The sequence below is a fragment of the Pomacea canaliculata genome, linkage group LG1 (genome assembly GCF_003073045.1).
Source record: "Pomacea canaliculata isolate SZHN2017 linkage group LG1, ASM307304v1, whole genome shotgun sequence".
In the NCBI taxonomy this organism is placed as follows: Eukaryota; Metazoa; Mollusca; class Gastropoda; order Architaenioglossa; family Ampullariidae; genus Pomacea; species Pomacea canaliculata.
In genome coordinates, this window is record NC_037590.1 from 13425920 (window position 1) to 13452249 (window position 26330).

Consider the following 26330-nt stretch of genomic DNA (forward strand, 5'->3'; position numbering starts at 1 on the left):
CCTGTCTACTGAGCAAAGTAAATACAAAATTACTCAGAGAGCTGCAGAAATCTCTACAAATACGTGTATCTTTTAACATTATCACTGGCACATGCCTAAGATACCCTTCTAGTCTAGTCTTCTCTCTTTCTCTACTTAATCTCGTTTCATGTGTTTCTCCACATTCGTCTTCATTCTCTAGACCGCTTCAAGCGCGAATTCCGTGGTTGTTGTTATTATTATTATTGACCTAAGCTCTGGTATTCTTTGTCCTACAATGTTAGACACTCATCCATTATCTCAGCCTTTAAATCTGTGTCAGAGAACTACTTGTAAATGTGACACAGTTTGGTATCTCTTTCTCTCGCCCCTCTCACATCCAAATAATAAACACAGTCTCTCTCTCACACACACACACACACCTGTACTCACATATGTGTCAAATGTATTCTGCAACTTGTTGACATTGTAAACACACAAATATGTATAAGACTGTAAGATTAATAATTGCAAACAGTGTTTTCTGCATCTTAGTTGTTTACAAGCAATGTATAAAAAACTCTTGCAACAAGATGATTACAGACGGTTACCCCAGTGAACAGCCCTAATGCTGTGTGCGACCAAAGCTTGCCAGGACAGATCAGGGTCGCTGTGAACGTGTCGTGTGGCCCTGTGGGGCTGCTGTACAGCCCGTGAACGTGCTCAACCACACCAGTCTCGCAGCCGCTCTTCTTAGTGCCGGAGAGGGGGTGCGTTCAGGTGCGCCTCTCTCTGCCGTCGCCCGCGTTTGTTGCCAAGAAGAAAGTCTGTAACAATGCACACTGTCCCGTTGCGGGCAATGACAACTGAATGCAGACTGAGAGCCAGGCTCAGGTTGAAGACAGATTTTACCTAAGCTTCACCCGAGACACCGCTTCGTTCCTTAGCTCTGGATAGGGAAAGTCTTAGGGGAAAACTTGACCTGCTACTAGTGACGTGGTGGTCAAGACAGTTGTTCGAACAACGATTACATTTCTTTTCTCAGATGCTGTTCAACTGTACACAGAAAAGCTTTTCAGGCTTGGACTTCTCCTTGAATGGACTTTCATGCGAGTAACCAAAATTCCTCTGTGTCCAGAAACTTAAATCATCAGCAAGAAGCATCATCACAGCATCTATGTAGGTGAGTAACAGTTTTAGCTGCTATGTTTTTTTCTATCAATATATTGACATTGAAGCGGGGAAAGAAACAGTTATTAAATCAAATTACTGGGGAAATTAAGCATAACCGTAAGTATATGGGAATAAAATAAATATGAGTGAAAATTCCCATGTCACAGAATTTTTCTCGAAAGTCCTTACGCGTGTAAACTGTGCGAGGTCACTCGGGCTTACGACAGAATAAAAATAACTTTGCTTTCAATGGTTTCAGTTGAGATAAGAAAGTCACTTATCTTTATCTCAAGAAATTAGAATTGTATTGCAAAGATAGAAATATACAAACTCACCTTCCTCGCTATGATGTGTTTCTTTCTCTCTGAGAGCGGTGGTGTGTGGGGTGGTGGTGGTGTGTGTGTTGGGGGAGGGGGCATGCCTACCTACCTTCGTTTATGTACATGAGAGCGTGCGTGTTTGTTCTCTGTGTGTGTGTCTTACTTCGATAAATTTCTATTAACAAACCAGTATGTGACACAGTATAACTACTATCCTAGTTTGTATGTGAGTTTTGTTAGTTAGCTACCATCGTGTAACATCTCTTCAAAGGACTTTAGCAAGTAGACCCTATCAGAGCACCGTCCAGATGTCTACCTTAACTCACCTTAACTCCAGCCTCTTGTGTAACTACAGTTGGGTGCAAAGTCCTTGCCAAAGGTAATCACAACCGACATGCAGAGACGAGACCTGTTGCTGTTGGCCTTCTTAGCAGCCGCAGCCTGGAGAGTGGTACCGAAGGTTGTCAGCAAGACTCCGCCTGCCCGAGGGGGATAAGGATCTGGAGAGCCTCATCAGGCAGCTGAACCACTCAGCTCCAAGCCCCCGTCAACTGTGGACGACACTGGTCACAGACCTCCTGACCGCCGCTGGCTGCGAGAGTCGAGTAAATGGACAGCCCTGTGGTGCCAGACAGCTCTGTGAACAGGTGACTACCACTCACTCATACTCTCCACTGGTTCGAATCTTGACATCTATGGCGCTGTTGACAGAATTTTCACTCTTGCTGGTAGACTGACTTCGTTTCTTTCACCTTCTTACTTGCTTGCTACCTTTCTCTGGAATCTCTTCAACATCATCTTGTCCATTATGAACAACATCTCGGCCATTATCAGCATCATCTTGCCTACTATTAACTGAGTCTTCAGTCAGCACTGGCCCTTCGACTGTCGGTCGCACCTTTTTGTGCTGTCATTCTTCCTCAAATCATTTTCCTCTATCAACAACATCCGCTGTGAGCAGCTTCTCGGTTACTGATACTTCTTTTCCACAGTTAAAGTCAGTATCTATCATTGTGAATGTATGTGTAGACTATATAGTGAAATATTTCTCTATCGCTCTGGGCACGTGGGTGTGAGTTATGCCGTAACTTTTATTACCCATGATCCCCTAACCCTGCTGGGGAATGTTACGTACAATGCTCACACGTCAGTTGTTTAAAGCCAGGGCATGGGGCTCACTAACCGCCACCCCTGCTCTACCCCGAATGAAAGAGCAATATAAGTGCAACAAGAAAAGATTTATTAAATATTCTAATGATGCAAAATACACCATTTGGCTCATCTAAAGGGGTCTTCTACCCTAAGTACTATCCAAATAAAGAGAAGACTTGCACAAAAGGCCCTTTTAGTTAGGGTTTCTGTTGCTGTGTATGCATAAACAGTTTTAGTCTAGACCTTACCTGGGGTAATTTCTATGCTCATCATAAAAATAACACAATACAGAGAGAGAGAGCTTTGTATTCTTGCTGCATGAAGTAAGACAGTCAAAGCACACTGTATGTCACTTTTCTTCATGTCATTGTGTCTTTCTCTGAGTTCTTCAGTTGTCACAACACGCAGTGGCATCTATCCACCGCTTGCGCCGGGCACCAGAGGTGATGGACTTTGTCACCACAGGATTCGACCCCAAAGTCACTCAGGTGCTTCCCGGGGCTTCAGCGCCGGAAACGAGTGGGGAGGAAACTGACCAACAGGGGCACGTTCCTGACACAAGGCCAACAGACAACGGCCAACAGAAATACGATGACCAAGGGAAGTCGGCGCCGGTCAGAGAGCTGTTCTCAGAAACTCTATTGGACGGGGCTCGCCCAAAGCGATCGCCAATCGAGGCGAAAGTCCTGACTATCTTTATCTCTACGCAGATGACATCCCTCGCGATCTAGTTCCACGCGATTACGGCGACGTAGTGGGAGCTGATGGCGGTTCAGGGCTTTCCGCTCGCTTCCACCCGTTTCCGAGACACAACCAGCAAAGAGGCCACCCCCAGCTGCCTCCCCATCCCCAGACATCTTGGTGGTTGCAGCAGGACATGATGTCAAACTGGCCCAATGAACCTGCTGCAGCACCTGGCCTCCAGGAAACACAGGGGCATCATGAAAGGAGAAGGATACACGGCCAGAGACATGGGTTTGTCAGCCATCTTGATCAGATGTCTACGCATGCTCATCCACACTCAGGTAGTGACGTCAGGTCTCATGGTGCATTGGAATCACGATCTATGATGAAACAACAACAACAGCAACAACAACAACAACAACAACAACAACAACCAATCCAAAAGGAAAATAATCGGCGTCGCACTGATAACAGACATAATAATAAACTTGTGCCTAGAGACCGTAGCGAGGAGAGACAAGATGGTGAACAGCATCATCACAGTCAGCGACCACTAGAACTAACGTCACAAAGCGTTGTTACAGCAAACAACATGGTTCTTAAGTCTGGTACTTCCCCGTCACCTTTGGAAACTTCTGTTGTCCGAACGACATGGGCGAGCGAGACGTTTCGAAACGTTGGTCATCTACAACACGGACATTCAAACGCTGAGCCTCCAGACTCGGACAACCACCATTCTCCGAAACAGACGACAACATGGGTCCCGGCACGTCATTCGAGCATGACGTCACCTCCGGTGAATGGATCACTGAAACAGCATCGAGGATTCTCTTTGCCGTGCTCCACGTGGAGGAGAGCAACTGTCAGAGGTTGTCCAGCGCCGGATGGACCCTCAGAGATGGGTGGACGGTGTGTGCCGACCCACGTCACGAAGAGACAAACGGAACGAAATGGGCGACGACGACGACGACGACGACAACGTTCACAGGGTCAACAACAACATCGAGAACTCGGTGCAGCGCGCCATTCAGAACCTGGAGGCCAAGATGGTGGTCGCCCTGGCTCACTGGAATCCCGCTCACATTCTCGGCAAGGTCTGGACGGGTCTCAGCGACGAAGCTTTTCTTCAGCATCAACAGGTGAGTGACCGCTAGGTTTATTTATTTATGTGCAGTTTGCTTGGACTTCCTAGATTCCCTGTGTAAATTCATACTCAATGTTAAACAGCTAGACAGAAAATTAGGAAACTGAGGGTAAAGAAACACTGAAATATCTTCGTCGGCGACAGAAGTGGATTTCAATTGTATTGACAAGCTGTTCATGGTGCTGATCAGCGGACAGTACAAACAGATGAAATAGTTTTGGGGAATAGTGTGTTTTGAAAATTTCTTATCAAAATGTGTAGTGTGTGAAAGGCCTAAGTTGCAGTATTTGTCTCCATTACTGGGCACAGATCAGCACAAACTACAGTTTCCCAATATCTATGTAAGCACCACGTGTTCATTCCCACCTGCTAGCATCGCCGTATTCAGAACGAGGTCAGAGTAGTATCCACAGATACCCGTAATTAATATATGGTTCCATCTGACAACACATGTGTGTCATGTACATACAATCCTGATGTCAGTGTTGTTGACCTCGTTTTCGTGTGTGGTAATGTTTGTAGGCGTGTGTCTCTAAAACAGAAAAGGGGTGGAGGTGCTCACCCAGATGTAGCGAGTTCGTATCTGGCACTGAACTTTACTTAATCGCTAGAAAAAAAATACTGTGCACCTCATTAGACCATAAAACAGAAAAAAATGGTCGTATTGGTGTCGCCGCTTCTCGTCATTTCTCGGTCTGTACGAGCTTCTTACTGTCCCATTCCGTGTCCAGTTACCCATGCAGTCATGCCACAGTCCATTAGTTGTAATTAGTTTTTGTTGTGATGGTGACTTCACATTGTTACTGTTTGTGATCCCCACCGTCTACTTGCTAGCTGCACTCGACTGTTTCAGTGTTTCCACATCCGGCGAGAGGTGGTCCTCGCCAGAGAGGCGATGCGTCCTGTCAGTGCGGGTGTGTGTCACCTGGAACTCTGGAATTTTCTCAAGCGCCTAACCGGCACCGTGCTGTACAAACTTCTCAGAGGTCAGAGGTCGTCTGGTCTATGTTACTGAACTTACTGTATAAGATGTTGATCAAAATGTAAGGATGCTATTGTTAATGAAATACGATACAAGACACATGTCACGTCTCCTTTCAGATTTAAATGTTGTCGTCAACTTATTCAGTTCCACTATCAATTAACAGTACAGTTCACAAACAGTTTGTAATTCATAACAAGAGCATGCTAATACAAAGTAAAACTTTTAAGGGATGAAATGTGCAGGTCAGCGACCAGTAACGGAAGACACTCCTTGTCAGATGGACTTTGTGTCGGACATGTTTAGCAAGTATGGCTCCAGGGACCAACCCGGGGGCTGCACGATGACCCAGTCCATCTCCTTGAAAGGTGTCTTCTTTGTGACTCGGTGACACAGAGGATGAAGCTTGCATGCTATCACACTGTTATTAGTGATTTGAATTTTAATGTCATTTCTACACTTGGACAGTCATACTAGGCAAACCCGACTCAAAACTCTGATGCGTTAATTGAAAATAAAAGAATTTCAAAGTTTTTTTTAAAGTCAGTATTAGAACTTCATCAAATATGCAGCTTTATTTAAATGTCATAGATCAGTAAAAGCTTTTTGCCCTATTTTTTTAATTGTTATTTATTTTTATTAATTTATTTTGCACAAAGCACTTCATAGACTACAAAGGGAAAAAACTCTTGACAATTGTAACGCAAACATGGGTTGTCTCTCTTCTACTGTGCAATTAACTTTGAAGACACGTTCTTTTCAAGTTTTAATAAAGAAACTTTGTTTTGTTTCTGGGAATGAGAAAGTGGTTCATTTGTACCACATGGTCCTCAGAAATACATAACACTTAACTCTGATTGGAGTCATTGTTTATTTTTGGATTTTTAATACCATGTTCTGAAGTAATTTCTTATTCTTCTTATATAAATACCAAATAATTCTCACTTGAGTACTACAAGTATTAGAGAGGCTCCATTAAGTTAGTTTCAGAAAAAAATTAAGTAAAAGAAAGGATAGTTTCAAATATTCAAGCGTAATAAAAATGTATAATGATTTAATAATTTAGTTGTTATATGATGTTTTAATATAAAGCTCTATTCTAATTCTCCAATCTTCCTGCATTTATTTGGTGTCGCAGGAATAGAGAACATTTTGACTGACGCTCGTAGCTCACCCAGCGACAACAACATGACAACAACACAAAGTGTCCCCCTCGCCTCTGGCTTGTTGACAGTCAGCCAGGTATTCCTAGTTATTGTCAGAATCGTACTTGCTGTCCCACTTAGTTAAATAACTGTGTGTATGTGTGTTCGTACTATTTCTCATTCATTCAATTGGTTTTTCGCGTCCTCGCTCGCTCGCTCTTGTTTATTCGCTGGTTTATTCGTTCGTTTCCAGAATTTCTCGGCTCTGGAGATCGTGGGATTTGTTTTCCCCAACCACACAGGTGTCTTCAGTGTGCAGCAGTTCTACCAGATGTGTCCAGTCCTCTTACAGCAGGTGACCATGGTCCGACACCCCGTTGGTCCGACAGCCCATGTTAGACGAAATGAAGCAACAGTCTCTCTTCCCGATCTGAAGAAGGTGACCGTTATTGAAGCCACGGGAATTCAGTGTAAGTTACATCACATTATCATCCTTCTGTCTTTTGGTATTTTGATAAAATGAACATATTACTGGGGCAGACATAGGGACAGCCATAGTTTTGAATAGAAACATACTAAAGACAGATGTCGGTGATTAAGCCTGAATTGCCCCCGTTAACAGACTCATGTGTAATGTCTTACATTTCGGTGATGTTCATATCCCGAAGCCTACGGCCTGGGCACGGTGTCGGTGGCCGTCATCACCCTCTGCTCCTTCGTTGGCGCCGTGCTGGTGCGCGTGTGTCGTGGCCTCGGACACCACTACGCCATGGCCGCCATGTTGGCGCTGGCTTTCGGGAACCTGTGTGGGGACGCAGTTCTGCACCTCCTACCAAAGGTAAGCTGTTTACCCTCCTACCACACACACACCTAACTGGCATCCTAGCAACAACGACAGTGGATAGGGGCGATTAAAATGGATTCCGACATGAATGGACAGACAGCTGAGATGATGGATAGATAAGCTACATAGATGGACAGATAGTTTAGTGAAGGGATGCTTTACTTTAGGTGGCTGAATGGAAAGTCCTATTGACCTACATGGATGGATCTAGCTGGGTACATAGACCAATAGATAGATTGTTACATCGGTGATTGCATGACGGAGGATTCACCCATTTTGTGTTCTGTATGTAGTGATACCATCGTGTTGAAAACAATCGCTGCTACGCATCAACACATGTATTTATATTATTTACCATCGATTTTATTCTCCGCACACCTTCCTCACTTACATGCACGTGTGTGTTCTCAGGCTCTAGAGTCTCACGACAGCGGCAGAAGCGCCTACACGCTCCCCGGCAATATCCATGTAGACGTGTCGGTGGTGAAGGGGTTTTGTCTACTCTTCAGTGTCTACATCTTCTGGCTGCTGGAGCTGTTCACGTCCAGATACTACAGACACCAACCTCACACCAAGAAAGATGCTCGCCCAGTGGGTAGCTATCTTGTGGAAGTAGCGATACAAAAAGGTAGAGGGGGAAGGGTTAGTGTTCTTGTTGCCACAGCTCAAGAAACCTTGGCACGAGTAGCCTCCCTTGGCACAGGGAGGGGCAGGTGGTGCGAATGTACAACAGTAATGAGTGCCTTTGTGTGTTTGTGTGCCTTTGTGCATGAATGTATATGAAATCTATAGACAGATTAAACCTGGCTGGCTGTCTGCCTACATACACGCGTGCAATCATTAAATTACCAAGTACATTTATATTCCAGAAATGATTCTTTTCTTTCAAATGTCTCAAAATATGGCAGGACACAACTGTGAAGACTAGACACCAAGATATAGACCCTAGACACCGGATCCCAATGAGTGACATGCGTGAAGAAATGGAAATGACTATGGTAAGTAGACAACTGCAACACATGGTAATCCACGATTTCAATACTAGACCGTCATACGCAAAACTGTGCGAAATCACAGTATTTCCAAGTGTGTCTCCTGTCACAGTGACAATAGATTTTGTTTTAACGGTCACTACAGCAGCCACTGAGATCCTTACACAACTACCTCGCTAACATCGCGTTCGTTGTTGATGCTTGCCGGCTTCAGGAATTTTTTGGATCCCGACACAAATGTGGGCGAACCTCTGACTGGTCGGATGGAGACAGTTTTGCTTCCCTTGCCAACGTCAATGTTGACTGTGTTCATTAGAGAAATAACTGAGTGGGTGGCAAGCTACGAGCCAGCGGTGAAGCCTCGAAACAATATCGAACATCCTGATTAATTGTGTTCTAGCGTTTCTTGCATAAGTCTTTTGTTTTATTCGCAAAGACACGCTGAAGACAGTTACCTGCTTTTTTTCCAGCAAACAAATCAAATGACAGCACCACAGACCAGTTCGTACGAAATCATTTCTGCGAGGCCTGTGTATCCAAGTAAACCCATCGTCATGGAGGTGGAAGAGAACGTTGGTAAGAAACTACAAGGACAGTGAAATAGTCTGTCTGTACGAATTTAGATAGGTGTCTATAGGATTTTGTTTTTAAATTGTATCCTTAATGTTTGATACTGGTGACACAAGAAAGTGCTTTTGGTATGTGACACTGCAGTGACCTCGGTGCACTTGGTGTGGATGATAGTGGTTGGTGACGTCATACACAACCTGGCGGACGGGCTGGCGATTGGTGCGGCCTTCTCTCACTCCTTGCCGCTCGGCCTGTGCACGTCCTTGGCCGTCGTCTGCCACGAGCTGCCGCATGAATTGGGTGAGTACTGCTCAGCGTTCGTTTAGGTTTCCTTTTTGTTTTCTTTTTTATTTCTTTTTTTTTTTTTTTGCAAAAATCGTTAGATATAGGCGATATAAATGTAATGGAGGGAAAGAGAAGGAAAGAGAGAGAGAAGGAAGATTTAACAAATGGGTAGTGTCCTCTTGAATAGTTTTTCCTGATTTCTGGGTTTGAGAAGATGAACTAGTACAACAAGCGTCTGTATGTTGCAGGTGACTTTGCAATCCTCCTGTCCACCGGAATGCCCATGAAGCGGGCCCTGCTGCTGAATGTCCTGACAGGTCTGGCAGCATTTGTCGGCCTTTACACAGGTGTGGCGCTGGGCTCCGATCACCTGCAGAGGCAGTGGGTCCTGATGTCCGTGGCGGGCATGTTTCTCTATGTCTCGCTCGCAGACTTGGTCAGTAAAGCTTTTTTCTTTCAAATCTTACTGTAACATCAGTCCTGTAGTTGTAAACTTTACACCCTGTCAGAATTGTGCTTTTCTCGTTAGATCAACCATCTGATTGTAAAACTCACACTTAATCAGCAAAGATTTTTTTTGTTATAATTATGAATTCCAGACATTGTCAGCGAAATGGTTTTTACTGTTATCTCAATCCTAGTGGAAACTAAGACGTGAGGCTAACGCCATTAAAATCTGTCTGCGCAGGTTCCGGAACTGGTGCACTACTTCCGTCTCTTCCAGAATGTCAGGATGTTCTTGGTGCAGAATGTGGGCCTGCTCTCAGGTTTCGCTCTGATGTTTGGTCTCGTTCTCTTGGAAGATAAAATGCGCTTCCTGCCAGAGAAGATCACTGCTCACACATGAGCATCAGCAGTTGACCACAAGGTGACAGCTCAGCCATGCTTACCGAATACTTCTTGGACAATTCTTCGACATGTCAACCATATGACGAACAGAACCTGTTGGCCTGGTGCATTTTCCAATCCTGGATTTCAGAAAGTTGTGTTACTCTGTGAGCTGAAAGGTCACCAAGTGTCTTTCTGATGATGTGTCTGTTGTTGTTGTGTCTTGAAGCACTTTCTTGCCTCAGACACGATCAAACAAACTGAAAACCAAACGTCGCCTTGTACCTGCTTATAACTGACCTTAAACATGCCCTGCAAGATAAGAGAGAGAGATGGAGAGAACTGATTAAAAACCTGTGATAGTTATAAATTAGAAAACCACTTTTTTTGCCCATTACATCATTCATTAAAAAAAAAAATCTTATTTTCTTAAAAGACTGTTGATCTTTATGTCCACGGGGTTCTCTCTCTCTCTCAATCCTATTTGTGAATGCCTATGCATTTGCTTTTTATGTTACGTGAATGAACCTCTTAAGTGTCTATTCATTTAATTACTTACATATATATCAAACTGTGTAAAGGCTTGAAATGAAAGCATTGTTCGATAAACCATCAAAAGCAGATTAACGACTTGTGGCACTAAAGAGATTTGAAAGTTGCAAACAGAAAAAGAAAAAAAAACCCACAGCTCACCCACAAGCTATTTGTTCTGGTTTCATTTGCCGCGAATGGCGGCTTTCAGGTTTAGATTGAGTTGAAATGTTGCCTACCTGGCGAGCTGTTGAGCTGGCAATGACTCACAGACTCACACGATCTTATCAAACACACAAGTGTAGGGATCGACTCCCATGTCGTTACACGGAGTTTGAAAGCTTTCTATTCGTTGTTTTGTAATTATTCTTTCTCACTCTCTCACTCACTCACAAAAAGCGAACTATCGTATCAACATATCGTGCAGTCTTTCAGAATTGCTTAAAACCTGTGTGCCTGTCTGTCTGCTTGCCTGTTTAATAAATATGCGATAAAACATTAAACAGAGCAGAGAGAAAAAAACTGCAGACTGTGCATACATTTGTCGTTGTTACTCTAGAGTATTCTATGTATATATACTTTATACTGTGTCTATACTGCAGTCTGAGTTTCTATACACGATACTTGTCTGTACGGCAGCCTGGGTTAGATTGTATCTGACCTATGTAGGGTACATATGGCGATTGTCAAGACAACCAAAACTGACCAAAAGTACCTCCTAACCACTTTCCAAGCACCTCGACAGAAATACCTCCAAATACTTTCAGAACACATCGAACATCATCAGAAATATCTTCCAAACATCTCGACAACGTTGGCTAGACTTACCTCTACACACTGTCCAATAGTCAAACATAATCAAATCACGTGGTCACTGTACTTACAACGGCTACGCTGGTGGACACCTGAGATCACCTTCCTTTGATGAGTCACCTTCACCGTTACTGCCAGTCACGGTCCTTATCTCCTTACCTACTTGACGAGAAAGGTTGGGAAACGTACCTGACATAACGGCTTGTCATTTCTTCCTCCAGTCCCAGCCCTCATGTGCCCAGGGTCTGTAACACATCTACAGTGTGTACATCGTAATTAATAATAAAGTTTAGAAAGGTCGGGTCAGCTCGGACATGTTTGCTTTGATACAATCAGTTTTTGTTTGGTTAATGAAGTATCATTGGCAGAAAAAAAGAATGAATGGTAGATTGATTGATTGACTGACTGATTCATGCCAAGGTTCGTTGAACATTATTCTACAAAACCTCCATGGTGACATTAATCAGATAACCCAGCTTCTCCCATTAAAAACACGATGTGCATCTGATGTTGTAGGCGTTCATCTGAAGAACGGAAGAGAGGTGTTAATCTACATTTTGGGAAATTGCTTTTCTTTATTACCCAGTCTTTATAAATTTACATAAATTTGCGCCCTACTGGGCCTTTAACAATAGACCAGCAGCCAGTCACATCGGCAGCCACGGTAACAGATGTTTACTACGTAGACTGCAGTAGACACCAAGAACAGATGTCAGATGAACACAACACACACAGCAATGAGGCAGAATAATAACAGCAAGCACAACAAGAGGCCATCAGTTGACAGCACTCATATCAACAGTTGGCAGCAGCATAACACGCGTGCCGTCGACAGACGCGCAAACACAAAGTTTAGCATAAAGTCCACCAACAACAGGATAAGTGCAGAGGACCTGGACTTAGAAATAATTAATGAAACGAAATTGAGTTTTGGTCTAAGTAAAATATTCTTCCGCTCTCTGGCCTTTGTTTTCTTTCATTAACGAGGGGCTGTCGCACCGTTACTTGCGATAAGGCACGTGAGTGTGACGTCACTGGAACTGCGGGTTTTCCTAATGAGCTGGCATCTGATTATTCCCAGCTCTTCTCACAGGTGCTTTGATCTCCGGTTCATTACCATAGTCCGAAGCCAAAGAGCACAGCATTTACAATGTGTAGTGCCAGCTGTACACGAGTTCTACACAGGACACTCCACAGCCAACCTTGTGACATGTCGTTTGTCATGTCCTGCCATTACTGATACCAGCAGGGTAACAGGTGACACAAACATTGTTCCTTCTGTTGTTTTCATATTACAGGTGACATCACAGCTAAAGACTTACCTGTCTGACTGCCGGTTAGAATAGAATCTGTCGATCTTGCAGACGAGAGATTGAGAGCGAATACATTTCAGTAGCAGGGAATACAATCTCTCTTTAGTTTTTACACAAGCAAGATAAATGAGGGCGAGGGCATTACAAGTCACTTTCCACCTCGTCCATGAGTCACCGTTACAACAAATTACTGTTTTTCTTATTCAGGTAGTACCCGGGCTTTTGTGGTCAAGAGATTTATTTTGTCGTGCGTAGGTGGAAGGGTTAAAGTACAATTCTTGAACGACTAATTTTCTCTCTCTCTCTCACACCGTGTTGTCTCGGGTTTTCCTGTTGTTTTTAGTTCCCTGTACTTCAGAAGTAGGTTCATGGGTTCACTTCCAGGTCAAGGTGTTTGCGCCAGGTACGTCTCACGGTTTGTCACAGTACTTTGTGACTCCGCCGGTGATAAGCTGCGACTCGCTACCCGCTTTCAATAGATAATTAGCATCAGGGTGTTACTCAGACCCCTCGGGCTCTCGACCACTCCTCGTGTTCTGACAACATTTTTTTAATGTCTGCTGATCAAAAGACACGCGAGCGAACGGACTTGATCACGAGGATTGAGGTTTGAGGACTGAGTGACTGAGTGGCTGTCCTGCGACAACACCAGAATATCCTCCACACTGAAAAAAAAATCACACACACAAAAACAAAACTTACATCCTTCACAAACACACACATGCCCAAACGCGGTAAGACACAGACACACTTTATCCTTCTGCAACTTCTGTGGCGAGAACAACAACAACAACAACAACAACAACAACAACAGGTAATGTGCAGTAACTGTCATCAGATGGCAAGTTTTCAAGTTTTGCGACTTCAACAACTGTCGCCACAACTTCACGCTGTTGTCACACCTGTACGTGCATTTCATATGCTCAACGGATGGTTTGCATGCGACACCTGATAAAGATTTGGTGAGTCAAGCGTGATTCACGCTACCTTGAAGTACATATATCTATCTTCTGTCACGTGACACAGTGTTAGATGAACAACTAGTCTACCACGTGACACTGAAATTTGACATGCACTAAACCTACGACGTCACACCAGCACGCAGGACGATCAGCTATACCCGGTGTACCCGGTGTACCCACAGACTATGTTTTTGTAGTTTATCGTACAGGTTGAGGTCGGCCCAAGATATGTCAACGAACTGAACGTGACTGAATGAATGCAAAAGGAAATTCTCTTCCGTCTCTCACAAGGATGAAGATGTCAGGACTACAGCTGAGAGCTTTTAAATATTTGTTCTTGCACATAGGCGCGTTCTTGCAAATAAATAATTAGAGAGACAGGAAAAATGATTCCTGTAATTAGCATTTTGATAAGGGAAACTTTCTAGCCACAAACCCTGCAAGCTTCGAACCGGGGCTTCGTTTATATGTAAGCGTATGCAATAACCACTTACTGTTATTACAATACGTGCAAAAAATACACTGGCAGCGGTGGGATTCGAACCCACGCCTCCGAGGAGACTGGTGCCTAAAACCAGCGCCTTAGACCGCTCGGCCACGCTACCTGTGCGTGATTTTGCGGTGATAAATGCATAAGGGAACATCGCAGTGATAATCTACACCAGTTCAGTATACCCTGTACCTATTCCACCCCTTTGAAAACTAAATGCTGCTAAAGGAGCACCAATGCAGAGGAGAGGAGAAAGATGGCTGCTTGACCGAGTCAGTCTGCATCTCTCATTCTCGCATATCAACTGTATAATTGGTGCAGTATCCAGTGTCCTCCTTGTACTCTACATCTACCACAGCTGTGACCCAGTAAACCTATACGTTAGTCGATAATGTTCATATTACACTGTACCTGTTTACCTGCTTTAAATTAGGAACTCAGTCTTGTTCGGTAGACATCTCTAACTCTTTACCGCGGCCTCTGTGACATGGGTGGTAGTCGTGGTGTTGGTGGTGGTGGTGGTGGGTTACGAGCAGGAGCACGGAGGGAGGTTAAAGGAGGAGCCTGTTTGTAGCAGGGTTAGGATACGCTGTTCACCTTGTGTTTGCTCTTCTCCCACCCTTTTACCTGTCGCCGAGGTCAAGCCCAAGGGTCGTCTTGGGGCTGAGGTTAGCGCGCGGGTGAGACCTGAGAGTGGCGGTGTGGAGGAGGGAGCAGAGAGGTGGTGATTGCACCTGCCCCACGTTTCCCCCCTGATGTCGAGATTGAATTTCAAGAGCCAGACATCAAAGACAGTGGTTGCCGCTCCCTCTTGCAGTAACTTCCGTTGGCCAGCCTGCGGAAAAGACGTTAACAGGTGCTGGTGCGCATGCGTGAGCGTGCTTTTAACTTAAATACTTCCCGTTCAAAGGCCAAGACAAAAGAAGTAAACATTTATATCAGCTTGTTACGTACTTGAGAGCGGTATCTCTGTGTCTGACATTTTGTACAAACCCGAGACATAGTCGGGGCGGGATATTGTCACACCTACAGCAAGTCCTTTTATTTCTAAGGTTAATTAAGCTGACTGTTCTCTGCAATGAAAACGAGGCTAATAGACAGTCCAGCTGTCACTCTTGTCACTGGCTACCATTGTCACTGTCACTGCCATCGTGTGTTGTAATCCCAGACTTTGGTTGTGACTTTCCCTCCCTTGTTGAAGGTGGAATGCCTCCCTCGCTGTGTATGTGAGTGCGTGCTCGCTTGAGTGGACAGACGTGTGTGCTGTGGACAGTTGGTGCCCAGGAAGTTTATTTTGCTTCGTGTGTTTGCCGTTTGCTGGTATGTTGTTAAAAGTCAGCCTTAGTCCCACGCATTTCTTGAGATGCGAGTTCTCGATGTTTTCTTTTACGGTCTGCAAACCTCTCCTTCCAGCCTAAACAATCAGTCGTTGGTGTTCTTCAGTGCCGCTCACCATTCTCATTCTGGCCAAGAGTGCCTGAAAAAGGATATAATGTTTATCATTTTGTGTGGCTTGATTTCTGGGTATGTTTGAAACATACACACACACGCGTGCACATACATATACCACACAAACATATTATACTTATTTTTTAAAGCTCCTACGAATCATGAACCTCAAAGAAGTTCACAAAAACGTTTTTCTAGGGTTCCTTCAAACTTTGTCTTGTGATCTTTTTTGTGAAAAAAATTTGTGCCCCGACTAAAAAAAAAATATCGTAGGAGTATGTAGAGAAACATTAAAGCTATCAAGAGATTTGGAGAAATCGTTAGACAGCCCTTAGCAACAACAGCCCCAAATGTAACCACCATTCATCTTCTTTATCTGTCTTGGTCAAGAGAAAGATCGAGACAGAAGTTTTACATTAGACTGTTTTGTCTGTGTGCCAAAAGGAAAAGGTCAGGGTTTCCGGGTCACAAATCTTCAGCATCAAGCTCGTGAAGACTGGGAGATGAGGAGGCCTTATATGTGAGTACTTCTCTTTAAAGTGCGAATGGGACTCAAACTTCTTTTTCCATGCTGATGGTAAACGATGTTCACATTCTTGTCCCCTTAATAATTTTTTTTTTGTTTTTGAGGGGGGCGGCTGTCCACCTTGCCCCCTGGTTTCTACGCCACTGAAAAGTATACGTATATCGCGAGAACGGAAGAGCATTCACCCAGATTTTGGGAGTGAGTATGTTGCACTGAAAGCTATCCAATCATTAGGAGAATGCATTTACATCCCACTAGCCCTTTAAACGTTTAAGCAAGACCTGGTTTGCACCTGCGGCGTACAGGTGTTGGGGCCACGAAGAGCGTGACAAGGTAAAACTTCCTGGTTTCAACTGAAAAAAAATCAGTGATCTATGCCTTTAAAATGAATGATCTATGGTGTGAACATCCTTAGTGCTAAAATGTTAACAACTGACCATTCGCGGCTACCTGCAATACAGAGCAAGAAGCAGTCAACACCAGCTTGAGGTCCTTCTCTTTGTCCAAGGTTTCGTCGGGAGGACATGGCGGACAGGGTTGTTGTTTCCTGTGAGATTGTTCCAATGCCGTGGTCGTTCAAAGCAACTTCTAATGAGATGTGATCATATTCAAGAAGTCGCCAGGGTTCATTCGGAAAACTTTTCTTAGTCTAAGTAGTGATGTATGAAAGTTTTATCGGCCATTTATCATTAAAGCCTTTTCTCTGATCTTCTTTCCCTACTTTTCTCACACACTTTCTTTCTTTCTTTACAAAAGCTTACAGCAGAGTTTATGTGTCCACTGTATATCTTATGTTTATTTTACATTTATTTTATGGATTAACGTTAAAGGGGGCACAGAGAATCGCCTTGAAACCAGCACACATAAACTAGTTTAGGGGTTTACCATGGCCGACAAAGGCTCTTTAGGTGGCCTTGCTCTTCACCACACAGAGAAGACACTGTGCAGCAGGCAGTCCACAGGTTTACATTAAAATATATTTTAAAAAAACTATGTGAACCAATAGTCTGTAGATTGAAAGAAAGAATGAGAGCATGAACACTAATGTGCTCACTCACCTGTACGTTGTTCCTACTCGCACCCGGCCACACCCGTGATCCTCGCCTCGCGTCCACCCAAGCCGCTCCATCTGTCGGGACAGAGACTTTCTTTTCTCGTCGAGGGCACGTATTCAAAGGTCAAGATCAAGGAGCAGGAGAGATTTACAAAGCAGCAGGTGACGACAGGATACATATAAAAGGCCATTTCTTTTTTGCTCAGTCAGCATTGTCTTCGGCACGATGGATCTTCAGGAGGTTGTAAGTTCTGATGCAATGTGCGTGAAAGAAGTCCAGTCGTAGATGCAAAGGAAATTCTAAAACTTAGTGGGTGGTGCAATGAAAATGAGAGCAGCTAACATCAGAGAAGTGGGTGAGGAGGAGGGAGACTACAGATGGCTTGATAATATGTATTTGTGTTTGCTCGTGACCCCGGTGCAGGGAAGTATTGTTGGTATGAATAAGTGCGCCAGAAACTGTAGACAGCTGGCGACAGGTAGAAGGCTCCCCGACAACACGATCCCCCTTCCCACCGACCCACCCAGCACACGTGACCGCCTCCCACGTTTGTGATACGCTAGATCATGACAGAAGTGTATCAGTGACCGAGGTGCACACCTGATACCATACCTGCAGTCTACTTTCTATTTCTGTCACACACTAACAAAACAACGACAGAACCTCACACAAATAACTCGTACACCCGCATACACGCACACATATACACACAAACGCGCACGCTCATCCATCTGCACAACCGCACACATATTTATATATACACAAACACGCGCGCGCACTGCAGTTTGGCGGGCAATCCCGTCCCGCCCAGCCGTAAGCTCAGTGACACCTTGTCGAGAGGTTACCTGTGCCAGCGTCTGTGCCTTGCCCACCCAGCTCACCCATACACTCCCCCACCCATCACCTAGCTCCCCCGTCCCTCCCACTGCGCCGCGCGCTCGTGTGGCTGTGAGCCCGACACACAGACGGCCAGCCGGCCCGCAGTCGTCGTAGTGGTGTGGTGGTGGTGGAGGTCGTGTGGTGGAGGTGGTCGTGTAGGTACTATCTCTCATCGCGCAGGCTCACAGTCGTGGCGCGAACCTATCTGACCGCATCTGCCAGCGTCGCCATGTGGTCGGCCGCGAACAAACCTCCTTCCTCGCCTGTCGTCAGGCTGTGCTAGGAGACTGACAGGAGATAGGAGAGTGGGAGAAACCCTGAACTAATTGGTGTGTGAACGTGAGCAACACCTGGAAAGTGCCAACCGTCCTTGCTGACCGTCCAGCCACGGAGACAGGATACGAGAGAATCACATCACCAACGACAGTCGCCTGTGAGCTGCTTGTCCAAACATCCTGGTGCCAGAAGCTGAAATGAAGTCGTAATATTTCTTTTAAATGTTTTTCGGTTATGTGCTGGAATTTTCTTTTCCTGGAGTTAAAATGTGTGAACGCTCGCTAAATCAACCTGTGCGTTGTTTCCGAATTTTAAATGAAGATGAGAGCTCCTGGAACTTTCCATAGCTGCTGCTGATGTGTGTGGATGTGATTTCAGTCAGTATCTCACGTGGCACGCACACCTCCCCAGCAACCTACAACAGCGACACATCAAGAAAGGAAGGTTGGAAGAACAATATTTACCTTCATCCCGGCCACCGACAAGATCTGGAGGGTGGGGTTGTAGTGGGTAGTAGGGGGGACTGGTGATACGGCCAAAATAAAGGTGGGTGGGTAAACACCAGGTTACTGTGGGCCGGGGGCGAGACTTGGAGGGCTAACCTGAAGGATACAGAGACAGAGAGTGTGTGTGAGACAGACCTGACCTCGGAGGTCTGGCGGGCTGGAATAAATACGCTTTGTTGCTGAATTGAGGAGCAGTGCCGACAGACCCCAGAACACCAGGTCGTGAACTCCCTCAGATCACTTGCAGGGGCAGCAAGGGAGGATAAAGATCAGTCGGGACCTAGAAGAACCCTGGACAGACGATCTTCTCCGAGATCCCAGAAAACATCGGGTACCGCTCGTTGGGTGTTAGCGGTTCAGATCGTCTCACCTGGGAGCAATATTCCGACCATCGTCCACTGGTTTAAACACTACATCGGTGGTGTTAGTCTGGAGACATGTCACCTGCTTCGTGGATTTAAACTAAAAATGTTTCACAGACTGTGATGAGAGTGCTGTAACTTTGTGAAGCTTTTACAGATGTAAGGTGCATGCAACATGGCGATCAATGAGTAATTGCAGGATACAGTATACAAGATTACCTTGTGCATTGTGCCTCGTCAAAGTAATTTTCCAGGAGATCGTTATTAGCTCACACTTCATCTCAAAAATTAATTGACACTAATTGAGTACCAGATGTGTAGCTTCTCTAGGAAAGTTGTCTGCTTTTGAAATCTGCTCCCTCTTTTTTCCCTCCCCTCTCCCTCTAGTTGTCCCCACCCACCCTCGTGAGCATTCAGCCAGAAACAGTTAATGGAGGTCGATAGTTAGAGCGAGCTCAGCCTCCAGTGCGCCAAGCCGTTGGTGGAGTGCGGGTACTTCACACTGCGCTCAGTCAGACGGGTGGGTTGGTACCGTTAGTACCATCTGGCAACAGATACCGGGACATACCCCGGTATCCACCACGATTGCTTAACTAGTTAGGCTTGAGGTCCTGCGCACACTTGACGAAGAAGATTTGTCGAGGGATTTGAACCAGGCTGTCTGTTTTTATCTGTTCCATCTCTCCCAGCTGATAAGCGGAAGAAAGGATGACACTTTACAGACGATTACAGAGTCTGTTGGTTCTTTGTGATACACATCAACCCCTCTTAAACTCATGATAACCTGCCAACCTGTCGTCATGGAAACGAAATGTTTTGCCCGAAAATTGTTGGAATTACAACACAAGAACGATTTATTCTGACAAAATCAAGGGATTTGATATTTCTAGAAGGAGCTGCAAACCAGACTATTTATTTAAAATCTTTCATCCGTTCGAAAGATGAGCCATCCTTGTGTGGTCGAAGACACGAGGTTTCTTAAGTCAGTTTTCTGCACTGACCATCAAAGTTGTGGAATAATCAACAATCGTCGTTGGGACCTGTCGAGTGTCGTTGGTGGCCCTGCAAATGACGACAGAAAGCAGATACCTGTGTGAGAGGACACGGGACCACTGCTATCGATTCGCACCTTGTCGTCGCGCCATTGCCCCTGGATCTGCATAGGAAAGCCATTCATGCATGCCACCGCCCAGGTTTCGCACACAGCCGATACCCGGAGTGTTTGATCTGCACCCTTGATCTCGTGCTGCGCGAGACTTCAACGGACCTGCTCGGCGAGCGTGGAGTTCTCGCAGTACTTCTCTCTCTCCCTCCCCCGACCCTGCAACCCTTGACATTATAACCCCAGGAGGGTGGAACCGCTACAAGAGTGGCCAGTCAACCTCGTTGTTTGTTGAGGATGTTGCAGCAACGATAAGTGTTTCGCTCACCGGAAGTGGATATCTGAGAGGAGCCAGTCAGAGAGGTCGTCAAGAGAGGATACTCATCAGCGGAGACGATGAGGGCATACGGGTCGTGTAGTCAGCTGGCGACGACGTCGAGGACAAGAGAGATGTAAGTATATGATGTCTGTCCAGATGACCATCTGAAATGTGTGCTTGGCCTCCCATGCGAGTTTAAACTGTTTCCCAGCTGCGGTCCTTGTAGCCACAACCTGTTGCAGTCTGAAGTTTGATAAGCTGATCGTTAGGTCACCGAGGTTGCGATTGGGTCGCATTGATGTTTGGAAACATTTTTTATTTCTCTATCTCTCATGTTCGTGCCACGTACATGTACAAGCGATTGTAACACACACAGAGCTGAAATTGGCAGTGAGTGTAAGTGGTCCACTGTGTCTAGAGCACTATTAGCAGATGTACCTGTATATTCAAGATAACGTTTAAAACAAGTAATCAACAAAACAAACTGATATTACAGTCAGCTATCATTAGATGTTATCTTAGTTCCGTGATTTGCTTTTAAAGACACTTCTTTAGCTGTCACTGTGGTCATGACCGGCTCTGTCAAAACACATGGTCGCTCTCATTGCCAGCTTGTTTGCTGCCATTTAATTGTTACCTCAGCTGCAAACTTTGCAGGCATTTGTAAACATTTGCTGATGATCTCAGTTAGGTTGCTCCTCTTAATATTGGCGCGAGACTGAGGATGTCGGAGGGCGTTTGCCGTCGAGCGCTTGAAAAATAATCTTCATTCCGTGGGAAAATCTTGTTTCTCACGTATGAGGATCTACAACACATAACAGGACATTCTAGGAGTCGAGCGTTGTTGAGTGTTTATTTGCGATTTCATTTTCCATTTGACCTGAACAGCATGTGGTGAAGTAATTCGAGCAATGGAAAACAGTCTCTTTAGGAAATTACTAGACACACCTATGCCGACAGGTATAGACAGGTGTTTTGAAGACCTACGTGTACTCGGTGGCACGGATCCGGCTCTAAAGAACCTTCAGTCACTAATTAAGGTTAGAATACTGATAAACAGCTACTGATAAAATTAATAAAATCTCTTTGCCCACCACACTGTCATGACCCTCGATACCTCAGCCAACTGTTCACACGGTCAGCTGCTGATCGCAGGCTTAAAGAAAGAATCTGTCACCTTACGATTGCACCAGACAACAGCCAGCATGTTACAGTTGCACGTTACGACGACAGGTAAAAACAGGTGTGCAAACAAACCACATGTGAATAAGCTCAGTGAAGTGGCAACGGCTTCCTTTATCAAGCTGTGACTTTGTAACCCACTCACCCCATCCACCCACCCTGTATCCCCCCACCTCAGTCAGACGAACCGTTGAGTGACTGTGACAGACGTCCTGCCGTCAGGACCCGTTAGGACGACGATAATCCAAGAGTACGGATCCCCATGCCTTACCACCCACCTCAGAACTATGGAGGTATTTGCTCGTTCCGGGTTCGCATATAAATTCAAGCACCAGTTTCCAAGGGACGAGGGCAGGTAGCGAATTATGCCGTCATTTGCACCTGGCAAAGAACAGACTCTCAGACATGACTGATTTCTCGCTAAGCGCTCGGCAGATATCTCGCAGCAGGTAGACGAGGTCTGACAAAACCCTCGGCGGAAATGGCGATAAGGTGAGAGTCAGGTATCCGCGGAAGACTCCTATCTATGTAATGCCAACATTTTCTTTCAAAAATAGTCTGGGTCTGTGAGAAAGTTATGTCTGATAGAATAAAAACGGTTGGCACGTGCAGACGTTCTCTCATCCTGGATCCTTTACCTTGCTGATGGAGGCGATCCCATGAAGTTCTGACACCTTGGTGATAAGAGGCGCAAAGTGGAAACGTGATCAACTTGAAAATATTTGAAACACATGCATGTGAATGTAAGCTTCTGAATAGTGAGTGACTGCAGACGTGAAAAGGCATCAATGATTGCAACCACATTTAGCTAAAAGTCATTTCAGTCTTTTGAAGAAAACAACAAAAAGAAGACGAAAGAACTATACTAGCGAATAAAAGACCTCGTGACCAGGAAATGTGTGCTGAAATATTACATCTTTCTTCTTCTACTTCTTCTTCTTACACTTTATACTTTTGTTAGACTTTGCTGTTGTTAATTCTCTTGCTTCAAAGGGACGAGAGGTGTCGTGTGGCGAGGCTGTGAAATCTGCTCGACACTTGCTAGTAATTTAATTTGTCAGCTTGTGTGTCATCCTACAATGGAACGAGCCAAGTTCCTCTGCTGGGATATCGGAGGCTGTCTTAGAATCAATTTAAGCTCTTTTTGAACACTAATGTAACATAATCAAAAAGTGCAGCTCAACTTGTCAATATTTTGAGGAGAGACGAGAAAGAACCTGTAAAACTTAGGCACATTATTTTAATGACTGTTTTACTTAATTGACCATCTGATTTAAAGTTCAGAAATCAACTGAGACTATGAGAGTATATAGCAGACATTAAAATGTCACGTGACCTGATTCAGACGAAGAGATTCAGCATCGAATTGGAACCATCAAGTGATAGTACTAATTGCAATTATTTGTTATATATGGTTGTGAACTCTGACATCTTTTTCACTGCACTTTATAGAGGATTGTTATGATAGGTGAGTGCTGTTTGTGTCATCTCTAGCTGTTGTCGTGAATATGTAAAGTCGTCCTGTTCTGTGGCAGTCAATAAGGAGATCAAGGAACACGAGGCGCTGTTGAGGGAATTATCTCGCAGCAAAACAGACTCGAGGTTGTTCTGAATTTTAATAAGATATTCCTGAAACATTTGAATAGACTTTTTTTGGGGGAGAGGGATGTTGTTGGTGGGAACGTTGAGAAAGGAAGGTAACGTGCGCGCATGCGCTTTTATCTTCACAGTCGTGACCAGATAGTTCCGGATCTCGCTTATACGACCTTTAGGTACTAACCACCCTTAACTGTAACTGTTTAACACAGAGCCTCTAAATAAAAAGTCTTCTGACAGCAAAGACTGACTCAGCCCTCACCTCAAACATTCCCGCAGAGTCACCGTGATTCACGGCAGACGTTCGCCAAAGCCGCCAGTCGACACAACGTTCGCCAAGCATTAGGCTCCTGCCATGCCATTGCTTCTCTCTTTTTATTTTATTACATCCACATGCAGTGAGTTCAACGGGACTCGCCAGTTCATCGGCACAATGGACCTGTCTCGAAATGTCAACCAAGTCACGCGAGAAACCACGGAGTCTGAAATGGAGAACACTCCCGTTCAGTTTCTCCTCGCACCGTTGGGTTTAGGAGTTAAATGCTGACAGATTCATTCTCGCCATTATTTTTATTTTTATATATGGTAACGAAAAATGGCGACGATTAACATGGACCTCGACTGTACACGGAGCTACCGCGAGCGTGGAAGGAGCTGGAGCAGACAGGTGCATGACGGGTGACACTGACGTAGTGCCTTTGTTGCTATAAATAAACTTTTTACCAGAAGGATCTGGGTGGAAGGTTAGATCGCGACGGTGACATGTTAATAATGTCATTTGATGACTGCGTCCTTAGCGAGGTTTTCACGAGAAGCCACTGGCTTTGTGCTGTTGCAGTAGTTTGCATGTGCGCGTGCCTGTCTCACTACTCACAGTCCACTTGTTCGTTATTCACAAAGGAAGGGGGTTGGGGAGGGTCAGTGTCAACAGGAATCGAAGGAGCACGTACTGAAACATGGCAGTACCAGGAACTTGTATTACTGGACTGCTGGCAGACGATTTTTTTCCCTAAAACGAGGCAAAAGACTACAAAGCTTCCGGTTTAGTCACATTCTTTGTTAAGGCTCGCCGAGACTAGAACTTCGCAAGAGACTAAGCGATGGTCTTGGCAGACAGACAGCAATCCACCTATACATGTCCATATTGCTGACCTCTTGCCATGTCCGACGTAGTGTCACTCATGTTCAGTCAGTACGGTGGGTCAAAGGTCAGAGGGTCTGTGACAGAAGGGTGCGCCAGTGGAGTCTAGTTCTGACTCATAGTACAAATAAATCAAACCGTCAGTTATGTAACGGATGTACTTCCATAGGGACTGATGGCTGGGCGCAAGAAGTTCCTTACGAGAAGCAATGGATCCGATATATGCAGAGATGTTAATCAAGCTTTCACGTGTGTTTTTGAACAGCTGCAGCAAAGGATTAAATTAAACCGAAAATGTTGACATCTCCCATTACGTCTCCACTTCTGACAATCTCCAGCTGTCATAGATAAAGTGGTTGCGGCCGAGGATTGGAAGTGGATGGGAAGCGCTGAAGTACCGGGACGATCCCTCAAGGGGTGGAGAGGAGAGCAGCGACCATGGGGGATAAATACGAAAGGCAAACAGACGATGGACGAGGAGCTAAGAAAGCTGATCTCCAAAAGCCTGCACGCTTCACGTGCTCGGGTCAATACCTCGCCAACTCCACTTTCGCCAGTCTCGCGAGATTTTGCACAACTGGGGGTTCGGCTACGGTGCGCCGAGTGGAGAGGACACGAGGGGCCATTGTGATGATTGAAGAGACAGTGACTGTCCGACGACTAGATGGACGACATGCAATCAGACGACGATGGACGTTTCGTGTCACTTGGCCCTTTGCCCAGGATGAGTAGAATGAGTGATGGGAGAGGAGGGGAAAGTTGGGGGGTGGGTACTCGCTAAGTGTAATTAGACCAAAAGGGTCGACTGTTGATCTGCTCACGTCCATTAATACATTACTGATGCAGGTTCACGGGTGAGAGCGTTCTCATTGAACGAAAAAGGTATTGTGATGTTACGGAGGAGAGAGGATTTCTGGGTCCACTAAGGCAATCATTCTCTTTGTCCTTTTTATTTTTTTGCGTGTGAGGGAGGTGTTCTGGGAAGGAGGGGGAGGTAGTGGTCACGCAACAGTTTATGCTTTTATTCTGGAAGCCAAGATTCGATCAGAAGAACCGGAAAAAAGGTTTCGAGCAAACAAGTATAGACACTGGAACTCGGTATATACTCCAAAGAACCTTTCTCTTCTTTTGGTCAAAGCTATGACCTTTGAACCAACGTAAAACGAAAAAGGACACTTTACACCAAGTAATGTTCCCGGTCTCTGTCCCTGGGTGTAATGAAGACAAATTGTGACACAATCTGGAGCTTACATTAAAACAGATGATAATGGAATATAAATAAAGATAGAAGAGATCTTATTGACACAATCTTTAGAAATGTTCCGGCCAACTGCAGGTATTTGTATTCTGTTTGAAACAACAACTCTTGTCCTTATAATCTCTAGAATGTACCCCGCACCCGACACCCAACGCAGGGCAAGACCCATTGCAACATACCCATATCCCAGATATATATATATAGAGAAATATTAATATTACCTGTACTTGGCACTGTGAAGGGTAGACCACTGTGAAGGCCAAAGCCCGCGATGTTTACCTGGTAAACAGGTTGCGACTCAGTCTGTACCCGATAGATTGGCGCAATTACCGGTATTACGGAGCCAGCTGTGGCGGGGAGGGGAGGGGAGGGGAGGATATTGCTAGTCCTTGCAAACACTGTGTTTGATTACCTGGGGGGTAGCTGTGTGTCTGATAATGAGAGTGACAAAATTCAGGTTCCGTGTGGCTGGTTTCTTATCTTGATGTGTCTG

The 26330-nt window shown here is 45.1% G+C and overlaps 2 protein-coding genes and 1 non-coding gene across 4 annotated transcripts in view; 2 read left to right on the forward strand and 1 right to left on the reverse strand.

Annotated features, from left to right (window-relative positions):
- The first annotated feature begins 610 nt into the window (after window positions 1-610).
- Window positions 611-10993, forward strand: LOC112575677 (zinc transporter ZIP14-like). 2 transcript variants are annotated; one of them, XM_025257657.1, is made up of 14 exons: window positions 611-1141; window positions 1807-2098; window positions 2996-4426; window positions 5285-5417; window positions 5659-5781; window positions 6552-6655; window positions 6812-7028; window positions 7227-7396; window positions 7814-7993; window positions 8311-8400; window positions 8865-8970; window positions 9109-9264; window positions 9498-9685; window positions 9938-10993. In XM_025257657.1, exons 3-14 carry the CDS (start codon window positions 4172-4174, stop codon window positions 10094-10096), a joined length of 1881 nt encoding a protein of 626 aa, XP_025113442.1. In that variant the 5' UTR covers window positions 611-1141; window positions 1807-2098; window positions 2996-4171; the 3' UTR covers window positions 10097-10993. The 2 variants fall into 2 exon arrangements, with proteins under 2 accessions (XP_025113442.1, XP_025113450.1); XM_025257665.1 differs by lacking the exon at window positions 5659-5781.
- Window positions 10994-14219: 3226 nt separating this feature from the next.
- Window positions 14220-14301, reverse strand: Trnal-uag. The gene has a single exon. It is a non-coding gene; the product is annotated as a tRNA-Leu (tRNA).
- A 5895-nt stretch (window positions 14302-20196) lies between these two features.
- LOC112572385 overlaps window positions 20197-26330 on the forward strand; it is a 45488-nt gene continuing 39354 nt past the window's right edge. The window contains exon 1 of the mRNA XM_025252044.1: window positions 20197-20793. Coding sequence (XP_025107829.1) covers window positions 20738-20793 — 56 coding nt within the window. The 5' untranslated portion in view covers window positions 20197-20737. The remainder of the gene's footprint in view (window positions 20794-26330) is intronic.

Bases quoted from the DNA above. Each gene is read 5' to 3' on its own strand.
- LOC112575677 (XM_025257657.1), top strand. From the start codon at position 4,172: ATGGACCCTCAGAGATGGGTGGACGGTGTGTGCCGACCCACGTCACGA. The intron at 8,401-8,864 runs GTAAGTAGACAA...CTTTTTTTCCAG, and splicing joins AAGAAATGGAAATGACTATG to CAAACAAATCAAATGACAGC. The intron at 8,971-9,108 runs GTAAGAAACTAC...GTGACACTGCAG, and splicing joins GGAGGTGGAAGAGAACGTTG to TGACCTCGGTGCACTTGGTG.